At 43.4% G+C, this 18,292-nt stretch overlaps 1 protein-coding gene across 1 annotated transcript in view; it reads right to left on the bottom strand.

The window, feature by feature from the left end:
- Positions 1–16,634, bottom strand: part of MIEN1 (migration and invasion enhancer 1) — a 58,395-nt gene extending 41,761 nt beyond the window's left edge. The window contains exon 1 of the mRNA XM_085651761.1: positions 16,444–16,634. Within this exon, the coding sequence (XP_085507887.1) occupies positions 16,444–16,472 (29 nt within the window). The 5' untranslated portion in view covers positions 16,473–16,634. The remainder of the gene's footprint in view (positions 1–16,443) is intronic.
- Between the last annotated feature and the right edge of the window lie 1,658 nt (positions 16,635–18,292).

Genomic DNA, 18,292 nt, shown 5'->3' on the forward strand with positions numbered 1-18,292 from the left:
ATATTTTAGTGGTCGATATTTTAGTTTACGATATTTTGTTATGAAGTATATGTATATTATTGAGCATCGATATTTTAGGATTTCGATATTTGTGTTGCCGATATTTTGTGTACCTATATTTATGTAGTTCGAAATTGTGTGTTCGATATTTTTGTAATGTTTTAAATAAGTATATGATGTCGATAATAATGTGATCGATTATTTTGTATCGATATATTTGTAGGTCGATTTTTTGTCTTTCGATATTGTGTCAGTGATTCCCGTGATTTAGATAAAACTGATTGATTTTATTGAACATACTGTGTGGTGTCAGTTATTGCGTGCGTTTCCTGTTTCGGTGGATGAGTGTGCTGTATGGTCGCTTTACACGTAAGCCTTCGGGTGCCTACCTGCTCGAGTCACGTTACCCCCTTAGGGCCTGGTGACCCCCGGTCCTACAGCCACCAATAATACAACTTAATGAGTTGTGAGGTGTTTGAAATACCTAGGTGACCATGATGTGCACATTTAATGATGGCCTCTCTTAAGCTTGATGGGGGAATAAAGACATCATGTCTCATAACCATGCCATTGACCAAGGAGAGTTCAGAGGCAACCACTGAAAATGCTTTTAACTCATTGCAAAGTTTCCTGCTCTCAGGCCAACCCTTTACGATATATTGCATGACAAGTTTAAGAGTATCGTCCTTGCTATAAGCTTCTAACCAAACTTGTTCAGAAATATTTGGGCATTCTCTAACAGCATCAAGTGCCGCTACAACACACTCTGTGTCTTCAATAGTTTCAACATCTGAATTATCTTGAAATGCCATGCGTGAAAGGCAATCGGCCCTGAAGTTCTTTCCACCAGAAATATGCTTGATTGAAAAATGAAATTCTTGGGCGGCGGAGCGGGAAAGCAAGATGGCAGCCGCAGCATAGTTCGCCGCAGCAGCTCCCCTCTCTCAGCCTTAATGTGCCCGCAATAGGCTACCGCCAGAGGAAAGAATACCCGCTTTAACTCACCTTTTTGCCGCGGGCTAAGCGGGGTGGCTGCAGGCTGGTCCGCAGCGGATGGGCAGCTTAGTTCGATCAGCTGCAGGATTCCATTCGAGCGGCAGGACGCCGGTGGAAACTCCGGGCGGGACTTCCAGGCGACGAAGCAAGGAGGCGGGGCTGGGCTGTGAGCCGATCGTCACTGCAAGGAAGCAGTGTAACCCCTTGACCACCAGTTCCCTGTCGCTCCACTCTTGCTGGAGTGTCTGGTTGGATCTAGCTCTAGTCTTTGGGCACAAATTGGCACACAAATTGCAGAGAATAGCCCTTGGACCCAGTTGTATTGAAAAACACAGAATTATGCCTCCAAAGACTGGAAAAGACCTTGTTGGGAAGAACTCTGTGCAGACTCAAGGCGCAAGCCAAGTGGCTAAGCCTAGTGAACCACGTAACCTGGTGGGGAAAAAACAAAGTGGGTCGGAAGATAATAGCCTCAAAGACATTGGAAGAAGGAGGGGTAGCCCCGAATGGGGATGGTCCTGTCCCAAACTCAGCCGGTAATCACGGAATTTTTTAAAACTAAAGAAGGCTTACAAAAGTTCTGTATTCCTGATCCCACGCAATATATGAATCCAGAATCTCAGGTCTAGGTCCAGTCCTTCTGTGAGATTCAAGGGGATTCTCTGGGCGAGCTCTTGACGCAGTCTGAAATCTTGGAAGAAGACGGGGGGAGCACGCCAAGCGAGGTGGCGCAGGATGCCGCGGCTGACGAATCTCGCGCTATACCTGACCTCTCTGCTGGTATACCCCATAACTATGCAAGAAGGTGCTGTTGATGACATCATATCGAACAATACAGACAAATTCTATTCACTTCCTGAGGATTCCTTATCAGGTCTTTCAGACTCCAACCACAGTGGAAGTGAGGAAGGTATCTTGACTTCGGATTAATAGTATTCGTGAGGCGCCAGAGACAGAGAGGGGCTCTGTTGAGCTGCAGAAAAATCAGGGAAGACGGTCTACCGGCACTGGTCTAAAATGGGACTATTCTCATACAAGGATCATTGGTCCTTCAGAATCAGCGATGGTTTCGATCGCAGCTCGTGCGGAGGATCAACATAAAGAGACAACAGATGTGAACTCTGCATTAAGTATGATTTTAGAATCAATAAAGGAACATCGTACAGAGACTCGAGAGGATGGCAAGAAAGTTAGACAAGCGACAAAAAAACTAGAAGGTGCGGTCCGCAAAGTTGGTAAAGCCTGTGCAGAGATCGGGGAACTGATGAATGCTATTGAAGAGAGAACTGAAGCCGTCGAAAAAGAATTATCTGCTGTTAGGGGAGACGCCACATCCCATGAAGCTCAATTAAAAGATGCAATGTGGAAGCTGGAAGATATGGAAAATCGCTAGAGGAGGAACAATCTCCGCTTTCTTGGGATTAAGGAAGGACTGGAGGGGGAGGACTTTTGCTCTTTTATACTTGATTTACTTAAGTCAGCCTTGCCGGAGCTAGGGGGCTGGGATTGGGAACGAGAATTACAGAGGGTACACCGGTTCCCAGCTGTCCTCCGTAAAACCCCTGGTAGGGAAGTTAATCAGCCGAGGGCTATTCTAGTCTTTTTTGGTAATTTCATGCTTAGACAGACTATTTTTGAAAAAGCTCGCCCCGAAGCTAGAAGACAGTATAAGGATTCTTCCTTTTTTGTTTGCCCCGATTTCTGCCATATTACGGTGGAACGTAGGTGGCGTTTGCGACAGCTAATCAAACCCTACCAAGATGCAGGTTTTGAGGCATATTTACTAGCTCCGGCAAGATTGAAGACTGTTGTTAGAGGCACTTTTAAGTTCTTTTCCTCTGAAATTCAGGCGAGAGATTACTTGGAACAAGTTACCGGGAAATACGAAATTAGATAAGGACTAGATTAGGCCTTCCCTGTTTCTAACGGGCCTTATTGGTTGTTTGTGGTTTTTCTTTCCTTTTCTTGAATAGAGGGGTACAGAAGGGGCTGGGGAGGGGCTGCAGTGTTCTAGCTACATCCATCACTCGGACCCCTTGGGTACGGCTGCTATCAAAGGGAGGGTAGGGAGGGGGGTGGGGGAAGGGGAGGTTCAGGGTAGGGGAGGGAACCGGCAAGGGGGGCACAGATTAAAATGGTGAAGGGTGATCAACAGCTGAAATGTTTTTTTGTGGATTTCATTGTTTCTTTTGAGAGTATTGAGAACCATGGACTAATTGTGATGAATGTCATGATTAGTGGATTTGACAGGCAATGTAATATTCAAGATAAAGCAAGGTGGTGGTACAATCTGAAATTTTCTAAAAGATATTATGGCTAAATTGCGAATTGCTACTATCAATATTTGCGGGCTCAATGATGGCAACAAAAGGAGAAAGGTACAAGAAGATCTCAAAGTCCTTAAGGCCGATCTGTATTGTCTGCAGGAAACTCATATTGAAAGGAAAGATTGTGATCTGTATAAATCTCTGGGGCTGAAGGTCTTAGCATACACCTCGCAAGATGTTAAGACTAAGGGGGTTGCCATTCTGTCGAAGAGTAGCTTGGTCTCTTTGGGGGGGGGGGGGAAAGATGGTGGATAGGAATGGTAGATTGGTCATAATGGAGTGCAAGAATGGTGCAGGCTCTTTTACATAATGCTCTGTATATGCTCCAGTGTTAGATGATCCGGAGCTATTGCATTTCCTAGCTAATGAACTACCTTCCTGGCCGGCACCATATGTGGTATGTGGAGACTTAAATATTAATGGCTCATGGGGAACCCCAGGTGAGGTCGGAGCTTCTTGCAAAGGGCGCAAACCACGCTCCATGAGGGCTTACATTAATTTATTAAAAGATATAGGTCTGGTCGATGTGTGGGCTAAATTAAAACCTGATGATCCTGGTTATACTTATTATTCATCCCCCCATGGTAAATTTGCTCGGCTTGATTATTTTTTAGCCTCTCCCGAACTTATGCAGCGGGCTAGAGTGGAGCTTTTCCCTAGAGTTATGTCAGACCACAACCCTATTGTCTTGGAGTGAACACTCAGTGGGATACGAAAGAAACATACTGGCTGGACATTTGAGAGGGCACTGCTATCAGATAACGAATATGTTGAATATATGAGAGTTTGGATTAGAGAGTTTTTTGAGAATAACATAGGCAGCGCCCCTTCCGGGGTGATGTGGGATGCGTTTAAAGCAGCAATGAGAGGGGAGACATTGCAATATAGCCTAACTAAGCAGAAAAAAGGGGCCTTACAAATTAAATCGTTTAATCAGAAGCTTGCAGATCTAGAAACAGAACTAATAAGTAAAGTAGCTAAGGGAGAAGAGCTCTCCGCAATTTTGAATTCTATTACGGTAATTAAAGCTTGTTTATCTGATTTCAACGTTGAAAAGACAGCAGGGAAATACCAAGCCAAAAGGCAAGACTGCTATGAATTTAGCGAAAAAGTTGGTCGTTTATTGGCAATCAGGGCTAGACAACAGGTCGCATCAGGTCATATCGAACGGGTTAAGAACATGAGGGGGGAGGTCGTTACAGACCCAGGGGATATCAGGGAAGCTTTTAGAGAGTTTTATGAGGATTTTTACAGTGCCGCTTTCAGTAGATCTTTCAGTATTTCGCCAGAGGGGGAAAATATCACTGGAGGCGGGTATACAATTGGGGCTGGCAATTTCGCAAGAGGAGTTATTTTGTGCAATCCAATCCTGCAGGTAAGGCTACTGGCACCAATTGTATTCCTATAGAATTTTATAAGGTTTTTTTTACAGAGATATGCCAGGCCTTGCTTGGGGTATTTAAGGAAATTAGGGAGGGTGCTCTACCACCCGGCTCCTGGGGCATAGCTAATATCGTTATCTTTTTTAAAAAGGGTAAAGATCCTATCAGTCTGGGCTCATATAGGCCAATTACTCTGCTCAATAGTGATGCCAAACTATACTCGAAGATCTTAGCCACCCGGTTGAACTCTGTGATGCATCAATTAGTTTCAGTTTGGCAACATGGATTTATACAGGGTAGGGGGACGAAAGATCATGTCAGAAGGTTAATTACACTCTTTGATGCCACTGAAGTCCTCTCCAAACCTATGGGGGCTGCCTTCTTGGATGCTGAGAAGGCATTTGACCGGGTGGCATGGAACTATTTATGGAAGGTTTTAGAGCTTAATGGCCTTGGGGTTTCGTTGATCAATGCATTATGGGTTTTTTATATAAATCCCACTGCACGAATAAGAATAATGGGTGAGGATTCCGTGCCTTTTTTAATCAGAAGGGGGACTAGACAGGGTTGTCCGTCCTCCCCTTTGCTGTTTCCATTATATATAGACCCCTTTCTTAGGCAGCTAGAAGCCTCATCTTGCATCATTCCGGGCAGTCTACACGGCTCGGACACCAAGATCCTTGCCTATGCCGATGTGGCTATAATTACCTCTGACCCTGACGGAGCAATGCGAGCCGTCGAAAATTTAGCGGAAGATTTTGGGATACACTCGGGCTATCTGCTGAATAAAACTAAAACTCAGATCCTGACAAATAAATTTGTTACAGCCTCGGATGCTCGAATTGTTGAGAAAGCTGTCTATTTAGGGGTCTGTATCACAGCAAAGGTCGAGGATATAGTTGAGTCAAATATGGCTCCTATCATGGGGAAAATTAAAAATGATCTCCAGCGCTGGGACAATCTGAAGCTGTCAATAATGGGGAGATGCAATTTCATTAAAATGATTGTTATCCCAAAGCTGTTGTATATTTTTCGCACGATTCACCTCGAAATACATAATTTTTGGTTTCATCTAATAGAGAGGGAAGTAGCGAGATATATTTGGTCGTACGGCAGAACAAGGAGAGCTAATGCATTCCTATCACTCCCAAGGGAGAGAGGGGGATGGGGACTCCCACATTTTAAACTATATTGTATAGCTGCTGTTTTGCAATATTATGGATCTCTCCTAGGAGTTAAGGGTAGGGAGAGAAACGATCCTAGCTATGTTCCCTCAATATTTGAAATCTTGATTGATACTCGGGCTAATGGATGCCTTTTAAAATTTTATGAGCCTAGCTACTTTAAAAAAACACGATTCAAGGTTTTAATAGCTGCCTTTCGTAACTGGGCTAGTATAAGGAAAAAATTGGGAATGGGTAGATATAACAGCTATACCCCCTTGATCGGGAATGCCCAGCTCCCTACTGCCCTACAAGATGAGTGCTTGGTAAAATGGTGCAGGAGCGGCTTTTATCGGATCGCCGATTTTTTGGAAAGGGATCTTGTAGCCTCCTTTGATATAATTTGCGAACGACTTAGTATAGGCCCCTGTGACTTTTTTAAATATTTACAGTTAAGGGATTTTCTTCTCAAAAAAGCGGGTGGCTCTGCAGGCTTTGGAAAAGTTGCATTAGTTGAATTGCTGACTCATAGTTCTGGCTCTTCTATCTCACAACTTTATAGCTGTCTTCTGGAGGGGCTGCCAGATGATTTAGATAAACGTAGGCAAAGATGGCAGGATAAATTGGGGGTCTTGAAATCCCGCTTCTTGGAATCAATTGAATTGGGGAACTCTGTGTGTGTGCAGCCAACTTGAAATCTCAACACTTTAAGACCTTGTTTGACTTATACATCACGCCTGCTAAAATCGTGAAATGGGGAGGTGTGGAAGGAACTCATTGCTTTAGGTGCAAGGCACAGACTGCACATATAATACACATCTTTTCTACATGTCCCTGCATTGAGCCACTTGGTCAAGAAATTTCTGGGTTTCTTCAGCTTGTTTTAAAAGAGGAGGTTCCCCTTTCACCACATCTTATCTTATTGGGGGTGAGCGTATCAATAGGGAAGAAGGGAGAAGGGTTGATCTTTATCGCAATGGCAGTTTTAAGACTTTGTGTTGCCTCTGCCTGGCTGGATCCGCAACCTCCGACTTTTCAACAGTGGAAAAGCCGCTTTTTACATATTTATAACTTAGAAAAAGCGCTCTACGAACGGAGAGAAAAAAAAGGGCAGGATAAAAGGGAATAAGATTTGGGGCTTGTTTACAAATTGGATTGCCCCATTTATCCGGCCAGAATGAATTGTATGGCTATAATTGTTATGAAAGACTGCTCTTATATCTATATATATATCTTATTGCCTGTATTCAGATTTCATACTGTTATGGGTTTTATATCAGTATATGGTCTTTTCTGATAATGGTTTTTATATACTTTAGATAGACACTTATCTACTGTTTTATAAGTATGGAGAATCTAAGTCTCAGCTGTATTTCTTTTTTAAAAAAAAAAAGAAAAAAAAAAAAAGAAATTACATTCTTGCAATTTGGAAAGTAATCTGACCAATCTGACTGAGGTCCTCCCAAGCCCATTCCCATTGAGTAAATATCAAAGGGGTTTGTGGTCGGTGAATAATTCAAATTTTCGTCCCAAATGTAATTTCTAAATTTCTCAATTGCCCAAACGCATGCGATTGCCTCGCGTTCAATTGCACTGTAATGAGTCTCAGAGGACTTGAGCATTCTCGATGAAAATGCTACAGTGTGTTCCTTTCCAGCAACCCACTGACCAAGAACTGCACCCAACCCTGTGAGACTGGCATCCACCATAATGAAACATTTAGAATCATCTTGAAAAGCGTGAAGTGCGGGTGCTTCAACAATGAGTTTTTTTGGTTTGATCAAATGAAGAAGATACTTCATCAGACCAAAGAAACTTCGAACCCTTGCGCAATAAGGCATGCAAGTGTTCAACAGTTTGTGCATATCCCTTAACAAAACGAGCGTAATATTCTGCTAATCCCAAGAATGATCGAAGGGAATCTTTGTCTTGAGGAGGAACAGCATGACTGATAGCCTTAATGAGTGACAACTTTGGTTTGATTCGTTGAGATGACAAAGTATGACCTAAGTAATCTAACTGTTGTGTACCAAATTGACATTTATCAGATCTAATGGTCATGCCTGCATCGTTCAATTTGCCTAAAACACAAGTAAGATTTTTAAAATGTGTTTCCCAATCTTTAGCAAAAACTAAAATGTCGTCTTGATAGGCCTGGACCCCCCGTATGTCCTGGAAAAGATTGTCCATCATCTTCTGAAAAACACTAGCCGCGGAGGCCAGGCCAAAGGAGAAGTTTGAGGTTTTTGTAGACCCAAAAAGGTGTGACGAAAATGGTGTAATCTTGTGAATCTTTTGTCAATTGAATCTGGTGATAAGCTGAGCGAAGGTCTATTATGGAGAAAAATTTGGCACCCCCTAAGCTGGCCAGAAATTTTGGGAAGGGGATGACAATCAATTAGATTGTTTTTTAAGGTGCGTAAGTCCACACATAGCCTGACCTCACCAGATTTTTTTCGGACAATAACGATGGGGGAAACCCATTCTGAAGAATCACATGGTGCAATGACCCCTTCATCACATAATTTCTTTAGTACTGACTTAAGATCATCCCTGGCACTAAGGGGTAAAGGGCGGACCTTGTGTACAAAAGGTTGGGCATTAGGCTTAAGTTTTATTTGATGTTGAAACCCTTTGACAGTGCCTAACTTGTTGGAAAACAAATTGAGAAACGAGTCCAAGATTTTTTTTACATCGTGTGAATGCTCAGTACTATTGATACAATTTAATGTGTTTTCTTCCTTTTCTGACCAACAGGCTGGGGAATAACCTTGAGGAGGATCGCCAAGAACAATGGGGTTTTCTGACCCAGGAACAAGGGGCAAACCCATTCTAGCAAGGTCTTGCCAACCAACTATATTACGTCCTCTAACTGCGCCATAGACTTTTGTATAGATAGACCTTCCTAGACATTCTAACCTTGACTTAAAGTAACCCGTCATTTCAATATTGAATTCTCCGAATGCCTTTGGATTGATGTCAGTTTTGGTGAATTCAATGGAACCTTGCCATTTCTCAAGAAACATGACATCAGATAAAATAGTTATAGGCGAACCCGAATCTGCCATAATAGGGATCTCAATTTTCCCAAATAATGCAACACCTAATGGACCTTTTACGTAGTGGGTATTAAAAATTGAATTGCATTCAATTGAAACAATCATGTCATGAATTTGCTCTGTACAATCTTCAATAGACTCTGTAAGTTCTAAACTATTTACTCTGGTAGGTCTCTTAGCAGATCTACAAACACCTTGAAAGTGACCAATTTTATTGCATAAAACACATTTTTTTCCTGAGGCAGGACACATGGGATTGTTGCCAAGGTGTGATCTGGAACCACATCTGTAGCAAATTGTGGTCACTTTTTTGAAAGGTTGTTTAAATGATTTGTTCATGTTAACAACGTTGATGGAGTTTCCAGAATCAGATGAAGTAGACTTAAAAGAGTTGATGGATTGATCCTGTTGAAGGATTTTGGAAGTAACAATCGACCGCTCAATGCTTTTTGCAATGTCAATTGTATCTTGTAAAGAAGGGTTTCTACAGCTGAGAAGAGGCTCTTGTATTTTTCTTGAATGACAAGAGAAAACAAATTGATCACGGATATATATCTCTGGATCTGCCTCAAACTCACAAGTTGACGCGAGGACTCGTAGGGCTGCAATGTATTCATCCACTGATTCATCCTCGCGTTGTTTTCTTCTATGAAAGTTATGTCTTTCTAGCATAATGTTTGGTTCTTGATCATAATGTCTTGCGAGGCGAGATAAAGATTCTTTGTAATGATTCCAATGATCTGCATCCCCAGCTTCACCAGGAGGAGTGGGAAACTTGGGTAAGTTTTCAAACACATGTTGTGCTGCAAGTCCTAAGCATCCATAAAGAATTGCAACTTTGCGATCATGAAAAGTTTTTACAGCATCTATGGCAACAATATGGTTTTCAAAAGCTTTAACCCATTGATGCCAAGGAATACTGGGTTTGCCAGGATGTTGTAAAAATGGAGGAGGTTGATTAAATTGTTGAGAAGTAGCCATAACTTTTAGAGAATAAGCAATAAATAACAATGAAGAGCAAGTGAATTGTACATAAAAATTATTTTAAATATCATGAAGGTGAGCCTATCACTGAAAAGGATGGCTCCAATGTGAGTAAACAGTATAATAATAGATAAATAAGGTGAGCCTATCACCGTGTGAAGTCTCAAGAAACACAGTAATTTTTAAATAATAAATTAACAAAGTGAGCCAATCACTGTGTCATAATATTCAAAACGCTGAATAAATTCTGTAAATAATGAAGACTAAGAGGTATGCCTGTCACCGTGTAAATAAACAGGCTGGATCACATCTGCGTCAGAATCACCTGTGAAATCGGCAAGGAGCGTCTGTGGGACCCAGAAGTGTTGCCGCTTTAACTCTATGGATTGATGAAATCGACAAGGAGCGTCTGTGGGACCAAGAAGTGTTGCCGCTTTAAGTTGTAGACAGATTAAGCCTTGAGAGGTCTCTAGCACAAGCGCGGTGTTGCCCTTTTAAATTAAAGCGAATTTGGCAATTGCGCAGCATAACCTCTTCAGGAAAGGTGCGGCGTCGGAAAGATATCGCGCCTGAAGGGAACAGCGAGCGTCAACAGCAGCAGCATATAACTTCAAAATGAAGTGGCGCAACTTACCTTCAATCCCCAATATGAGCCGATAAAATTGAAGTAAGAAATACTCTGAACAAACGATCGTGAAGGTGATCCGCGCTGGGGTGCAGTTGGGTTGTTAGTGTCTTCCCTTCTTGAAAGACAGCCCTTCGCTGCTTCGTCATCGTGTGGAGAGTGCAGGTCACCGAAACCAGGAAAAGCAGAGGTCAGCTGGTGGGTGTCAGATGCGCAGGTGGTCTCCCGATCGTCGCCAAGTGAAGTAAGAATCACTCTTACAAGTGTCAATATGATGAATAGGGAGATTTATTCCAAATACCTGACATCCACAGCCAGGCGCTCCGGCTGTATACTAGGATCTTCACCAACTGAGTAACGTTGGTGGAATCCTGGCACACATCGTTCTGCGCCCGATCATGGATTGAACTTAAACATATACAAACAGCATACATGCCAACCCTCCCGATTCAGGCGGGAGACTATCGATTTGATGGCTAGTCTCCCGCCTCCCGATTCTTGGATTGAAAAACCCAATTCCATGTGGATTGCCGAATGATCAGTTTGAGATAATTTAGAGCTAAATTGAGTTCGGAAATGACCTCTACTCTCTGCCCGTCCTCCCCCGCCTCCTGTAGTTGCCAATACATTATAACCTGAGCCTCCCTAAAGCTATTGGCTTAAATGTGAATTTGGGCTGGCCCAGGGCCGGGGACTCCGGAAAGGAATTTTGCCTGCCTACGTCCTGCCTACGTACTGCACAAAAGTATTCCTCTGTGGGCTGCAGCAGGCACTAGGGATTGGTTTCCTGTGACTCGAAGTAGGTACTGCCAGAAACCTGCTCCTGCAATATTGTCACACTCCCTCTGCCTGCCATAGCGTTTTTCTGTGCTGCTGACACAGGTTAAGGTAAGAAAAAAGAAAAACAAGTGAAACCCATCAATAGCCCCTAGGAGAAAAGATGTGTTTCAACCAAGGTTTCTAACTCTGTGTTTGATTGAACTTTGTAAAACTATGAAAATTAAAATATTGATGCCAATCTCATTCACACTCTATCTCCCTCTCCAAGAATTACCTCTGACATTAAAGCTTAACTCTTTGTCCTCAATTTTTGGAGGGGGAATTAGAGCATGTGACAGGAATCAAGTTTTTTTTTGGGCCGTTTCACATAGTGCTTATAAAAACAGAGTTTAGAACTCTGTTTTTGTTAGCGCCAACAATGAAATGCTGATTCTCCCTATACTCCAGATGTGGCATTAGGGCCAGAGTTGCATACTTTGGAACTGGGGAACCAGTTTCAAGTCCCAGCATTGGCTCAACATCCTGTGATTCTGGGCAAATCACTTAATTTCCCCATGCCTATAAACAATGAATGGTGACATTGTGTAATATAACTGATGCTTATGTAAGGCGCTCCAGTACATTTGGGTCAGTTCATGCTACATGAAAAATGAACAAAAAGGTAAAACTAAAGCATTAACATAAGTAAAGACAAATAGATACATATTTAGTGGCTGATTTGTAAAATGTGGCTTCGCCGTTTAAATTGTGTGATCTTAGGCAAATACTTTATTTCACCAAACTAATTTTTCTTCAAGATCGCATATGAAAGCCCTTTCAAAGATGTGAGTTCAGAATATCAGTTATAAAAAAAAACGATTGTGTTTGATTTAATAGACCATAATGTTGCTGTATAATAATCTGGGCAGTTTACAGGTTTTACATGACACATGACTTGCCTCTTAGTTCACTAATGGTTTGTGCCTCAAAACTATCACTTGTATTGCTGTAATGTGACGTTTTAATGTTAAACCTTCTACATGTTAGAGAAATTCACTTTTTTGAATTTTGAAGAGATTTTGTCATATTTTACGTGATGTTTGTTGTATGATGTACATAGCAAACATTCTCACTTCTCAGCTCGTGCACGAGCCCTAAAAGCCAAGCCACACTCCTGGCTCAGCTCTCCCTGTTAATTTGCTGGTTCTTCCCTCTAAGAAAGCAATATCCTTTAATATCAGAGGTAGGTACCTATATACTGGCTGAACTGCACAGTGTGCAACTAGAAAATCGGGGATAATTGCTTTGTCCTTAATTCTTAGAGGGGGAGAATATAGTCAACATATATCAACATGTTATTTTTGGCAGTTTTACACAGCACAAACCAAAAATATGAGTTTTGTTGCACTAGCAGAATCTATTGTGCAGCTGCTAAAAATAAAATGCTGATTGCCTGTTGCACAGGCTCTAATCTCCCCTTCCAAGATTTAAGGACAAATCATTAATCTTTGATGTTAAAGATAGTACCCATCTGGTAGCTGAATTGCACAGAGTGAACCTGGATAATTGTAGATTAATCCCAACTTCTCTGCTCGACCAAAATGTCTGAGCCATCGCTAGTGTGTGGAATACAAAGTATGTCCCTTTATAAGTGGCCCAGCCATCTTCCTGTATAGCTTCAGTGATTCATCGGTACTTTGATAACTTCCACCTTCTGCTTAACAGCATCCAGTAATGTGATTCTGTAGCCATTCCATATGCACCCTTCTTCGTCAGGTATCTCTGTGTGGGATTATGAACATTCACTAATTTTGATGACAGAAGACACAGAGCTAGAAGTGTATTACACCGACCCTGTATTATTTATATTCCTCTCCATCACATTTGTTCTTCTACATCTGGGGGAGCTTGTCTCCACCCATGCTGTCCTATGTCTGTCCTGTAACAGTATTCCCTTTGTTATCCATGCTACCTGTCGTGTCCATTGTTCTGGCCCAGAACCATGACACCTATCCGTTCATATTCCTTAATGTCACTAAGGTTGAAACTGTTGACAAATAACACATCTGCTTTGTAAGAACCATTTTGTCTCTGCAGCAATTTGTTATCCCACTCTTCTCTTTACCACCCTCTCATCTTTGTTACCAGCACACCTCCCAGGTGTAAACACAGACTGGTACATTTTGTGCCACCAGATGTTCAGAAAAGGTGAACTCAAATATGCTACTGCACTGTGCGAAAAAGTGTATCTGATCTAATGTGCTCACCAACCACATCTTTATCACCAACTTATCTTCCAGGTGTACAGATTTGTACTTTTCTGCTACAGACTGTCACAAATATTGAGCCGATTACAATAAGAACACAACTAGTGTATTATGTGGGTAGGAGCACCTCTTTGTAATGTGATGCCGTCTTCATTACCTCCTTGTTTTTGTTACTATCTTTTATTTTAGATGTATTGGCTTATATATCTGAAAGAGACCCTTAGTTATAGATTCCTTACCTTAGAATTACCCCCAGGTGTCAGACTGGATCCAGAGATTTTTTTCTCTTAGCAGTACCCCTGCGCGTCGGTAGGTGGCGTCGGTCAACTCTGCATCCGTCGTCGCTGTCGTGTTTACCGGGATGACGTCGCGGTGTCTACATTGACACCGCCCCTGTGCGCTGATGTCAGTTCTTTCTTTTTCTGCGCCAGCCTAGCGCAGGTCCGGAGAGAGCTGCCCCTTAGTTACTTTTTGACTAACGTTTTCTCGACTTTTTGTCTACTTTTTGAGTCTTCGACTCCTGGTGTACGAGGGATGTCCAACATCAGGCCTGTAACCGCCTGATGTTGGACATGGACCTCCACCTCGTATGCCTTTAGTGTCTGGAGCGCAACCATGACCCGAAGTCGTGCTCCGACTGCCGGGCCATGAATCCAAAGTCTTTGCGGGAGCGGTCCCGAAAGCTCTTGTTTTTATGTTTTTAGGATTTGTAGAGCGCATGGCTACTCAAATGCCTCCCAGCGCTAAGCATGAACACGGAAAAGGAGGTTAATCGCACTCATTGAACAACCAGGTTTTTAGTTTTTTCCTGAAGGTGGATTCTGATGCTGTGAATCTTATCTCCCTAGGAAGAGAGTTCCATAGTTGGGGAGCAAGGTGGGAAAAAGCTCTTCCCCCCCCCCCCCCCCCCATCTGGCCCTTTTTAGTCTAGTGGTTTTTAACAGTCGCTAAGAGCCTGACCTCAGGCTTCTCTTAGGGAGGTACAGGCCTACCAGATTTCTGATCTTGCTTGGCCCTGTGTTGTGTATGGCTCTATGGGTCAGGCAAAGTGCTTTAAAATTGATTCTCGCCTCAATCGGGAGCCAATGTAGCTTTCTGTGATGCTTCTTCACTGATAACCTTCATTAGGATCTGACACAGAAGTCTAGTCCCTGCATTTTGGACTAGCTGTAACCTATTGATGACATACTTGGGAGCACCTAAAAGGAGCGTGTTACCATAGTCCAGGCGGGACGTAACCAGGGAGTGTATGACCGTTTTCCTTAGCTGTAAAGGAATTAGGTCAAGGATTCTCCGGAGCATTCTTAACAGCCCAAAGAAAGTACCTGCCACCTTCCTTGCTATCCATCCAGAAGCCGAGATTTTTAATAGCAGTACTCGGGACTGGAGCGATCCCTAGGCAGCGTGGCCAGCTGGCCAGAGGTCTGGATACCCCTGCGTTGCCGAGGACCATCAGTTCGGTTTTGTCCCCGTTTACTTTCAGACTGCTCCCTGTCATCCATTTAATCACCTCTTCAAGACAGGGCTCCAGCTGGCTTGACTCACCATTGGTCCTGGAGTCAAGAGACAACACCAACTGTGTGTCGTCAGTGTATGAAATCACTGAGATGCCATATCCTTGAACTGTGTCCGCCAGCGGGCACATATAGATATTAAACAACGTGGGGCTAAGTAATGAGCCCTGTGGCACACCGCACCTGAGGGGCTTAATGTCAGAAAAGAGGCCAGATTCCATAACCTGGAAGGACCTCCCCTCCAGGAAGGACCCCAACCAGTACAGCGCATATCCCTGAATATCGACTTCCCGGAGTCTGTTAGCCAGCGTGTCATTGTCTACAGTGTCAAAGGCTGTGCTTAGGTCTAGGAGCAGTATTGCAACTGCTCCACCTTGATCAAGGGTCAATTTAAGTTCTTTGGACACCGCTAACAGGGCGGATTCCGTACTGTGTTGGGGGCTTCAAAAACATAACCATAGAAATGTTTCTGACACTAGGCCCTGCTGGCACACAGCGTGTATATTGCTCAGAGGTGCGTGGCACTGGCAGGGCCTAGCTTCAGAAACATTTCCATCTACATGTTTTTATATGACATCCCTTTATTAATGTAATAACTGCACTTTCACAATTGCTTTAATAACCTTCTTGCTTCTCAAATTTGCTTGAAAATGCACCATTTACCCACTCTTTTTTTTAAATTTTCTCTTGTGTTCAGGGTTCGCTGCGCTCGCTCGCCGCAGTGCACTCCCACAGATGTTTACACCCCACAACTTTAAAATGTCACCCGCCACCACTGCCTGCAATGCATTTTAGGTTACGCCTGACCCGGTTAGTGTTACGCGTTATTCAGGTCTTTCCACCCACGCGTCTCCCTCTTATTGAAGTTGAAAGGTTGGCATGTATGAAACAGCTCGAGTCACAATATTACAAGAGTTTAGAATGTTTAGTAGACTCTATATTGTGTAAGTGCTAAAAGAGAATGTATCAGAGACAGACGGTGTAGCAGTGGATGTGCTCACACCTCATCACCTGTGCTGTCCGAGGCTGTCAATAAACCTCGAAATTCAATTCCATTGGTATTGAATCTTCTTTAAAGAGTCCAGTTTTGCTTTGCTTTCAGTACAGAACGGTAGTGCCTAGTCTATTTTAAACTCTGCGACTAGAATAAAGAAAATCAAATGACTGATGTAACCAAAATACACAATACTCCAGACTCTCAAAATAAGTCCAGCGCTCAGCGCCTCGCTGTCGCAATTAGCCCCGCCTTATATCGCACGATTGGTTACCTCGCGGACCAGCTGACTTCAAAGTCATCAAAAATGGCGGCTGAATGATTAGTGTCCCTGAACGAAGCGAGGAAAAATACCTCTCTGCTCGAATCTTACCAGTACTCCACCACCATATTGACCGGCATGCTCACGTCGACTAGTCCTGCCTCAGCGCCGTCCACCCTCACTCTAGCACAGGTTTAGTGACCACAAGTGTTCAGGCAAGGAGCGTGCGTGACGTCAGGATCAAGCCTTCAGTACATGTACTTCCGGCCTTTCTGTCACTGCAAAAGAGCCACTCCCCCTTCAGCCAATCAGATTACCGCTATTAATAAGAACCGCCCTCGACGCTCCCAATGTTCTTTAATAACACGGACTTTGTTCTGTCTCTTGTGGCATTAAATCAAATGACTTTTCGGAATTCTCCGGGTTTAATGTTGGCCGGAAAAAACTCATGCTTTAGTTATGTATTGTTTGACGTATGAGTAATATTTCATACTGTGGTGCATGCTGTAGAAAAGTGTGAAATGAAAGGAAGAGGATGTCAAATGCTTCCTATTGACCCAGTGCTTGAAATTCACTCAAAAATCCCGAATGCGTACTAATATGGACACTGGTGTAGGATGTTGGTGAAAGGTGACAAACGATCAGTAAAAGTCGTTTTTGCGCATAATTTAAAAACACGGGCAGTTTTACATGCCCCCTGCGCCACCAGTACGTCACTTTTAGTGACGTTTACTGGTGGCGTATCGTACTGCTCCATATTTACAAGGACAGGAAAAGCCAACCTGCGTGGCTTTTCCTGTCCTTGTAAATATGGTCCCTTTACATGCAGCACTTTGCGTGAAAGGGGCGTTCCATGAGGGTTGCTGTGGGTGTTCCCACGCAATACCCATGGAACGAGAGACATTTCCAGATTTACGAGGAATCATAAATCTGGAAATGTGTGTGAATGCTACGCCTCCCTTGGGGAGGCGTAGGGAGGCACAACGAGGAGAAATGTTTACATTTCTCCTCGTTTTTTTCCTCTTTCAATGCGTGCTGCATTCTACAGCACGCATTGAAAGAGAAAAATGCCTGTAGTGCTTGTTTTTGTGCAGGAAGGTGCCCCTTCCTGCACAAAAACCATCTCCCAGTGCCGCAGGCATCCTTGCACTATGGTGCAAGGGTGCCTGTGCAGGCAGCTGTTTGTGTGCCAGCGCAGGGGAGAGCATAGGAATACGACATATCATTGTAAATATGTCGCATTCCTGTGCTTTGAAAGTGACTCAGTGCAGCGCAGTCAAATGGCTTGCGGAATGCACAGAGTCACTTTCATTGTAAATCAGCCCCAAACCCTCACCCTACAGAAATGGTGCAAACATAAGAGAGTTTACATTTACATAAGTTGTATCGCAGCATCGCCAGTTTCTTATACTCAGGCCCATTGGCACTATGGTGATGCATTATCAATTGGCACAGATATTGGGCCTGCATTAGCCACACATACCTCCTCCAGTCTGACCCCACTAGGACCATTCAGCTCTGGCTCAACTTCAGGTCTGGCTGAGACAATAAAGCCTCTAACTTGTTTAATCTCATTGGACACATGTTGGCACGTAATGGCCATGTAGGCGATTGGTGTGGCTGGTTTTACTTGAAGGGTCCTGATGTGGGCAGGCAAAATCAACAGTCGAAAACTCAACAACAGGGTTTGACACGCAGTGGGGGGCCCTTGGCTAGGTGCACTGGTAAGCTATTACCCAGACAGTATTTATTTAGTGGTTATTCAGGTACTAAAGTAGGGATACCTTTGGCATTATTTACATGCCGGGAAGTACGTAGGGAGGAAGTAATAGTTCCCCTAGTTGCGCAACATGTATATACAGTTGTGTAGGGTGCTTGTGATGCAGCGTGGAATGCAAAATCCCTCCCTTCGACACAGATCATAGATCACACTCAATCACTACATTCACTGGTGGGGCCC

Source organism: Triturus cristatus, chromosome 4_1, assembly GCF_964204655.1.
Source record: "Triturus cristatus chromosome 4_1, aTriCri1.1, whole genome shotgun sequence".
In the NCBI taxonomy this organism is placed as follows: domain Eukaryota; kingdom Metazoa; phylum Chordata; class Amphibia; order Caudata; family Salamandridae; genus Triturus; species Triturus cristatus.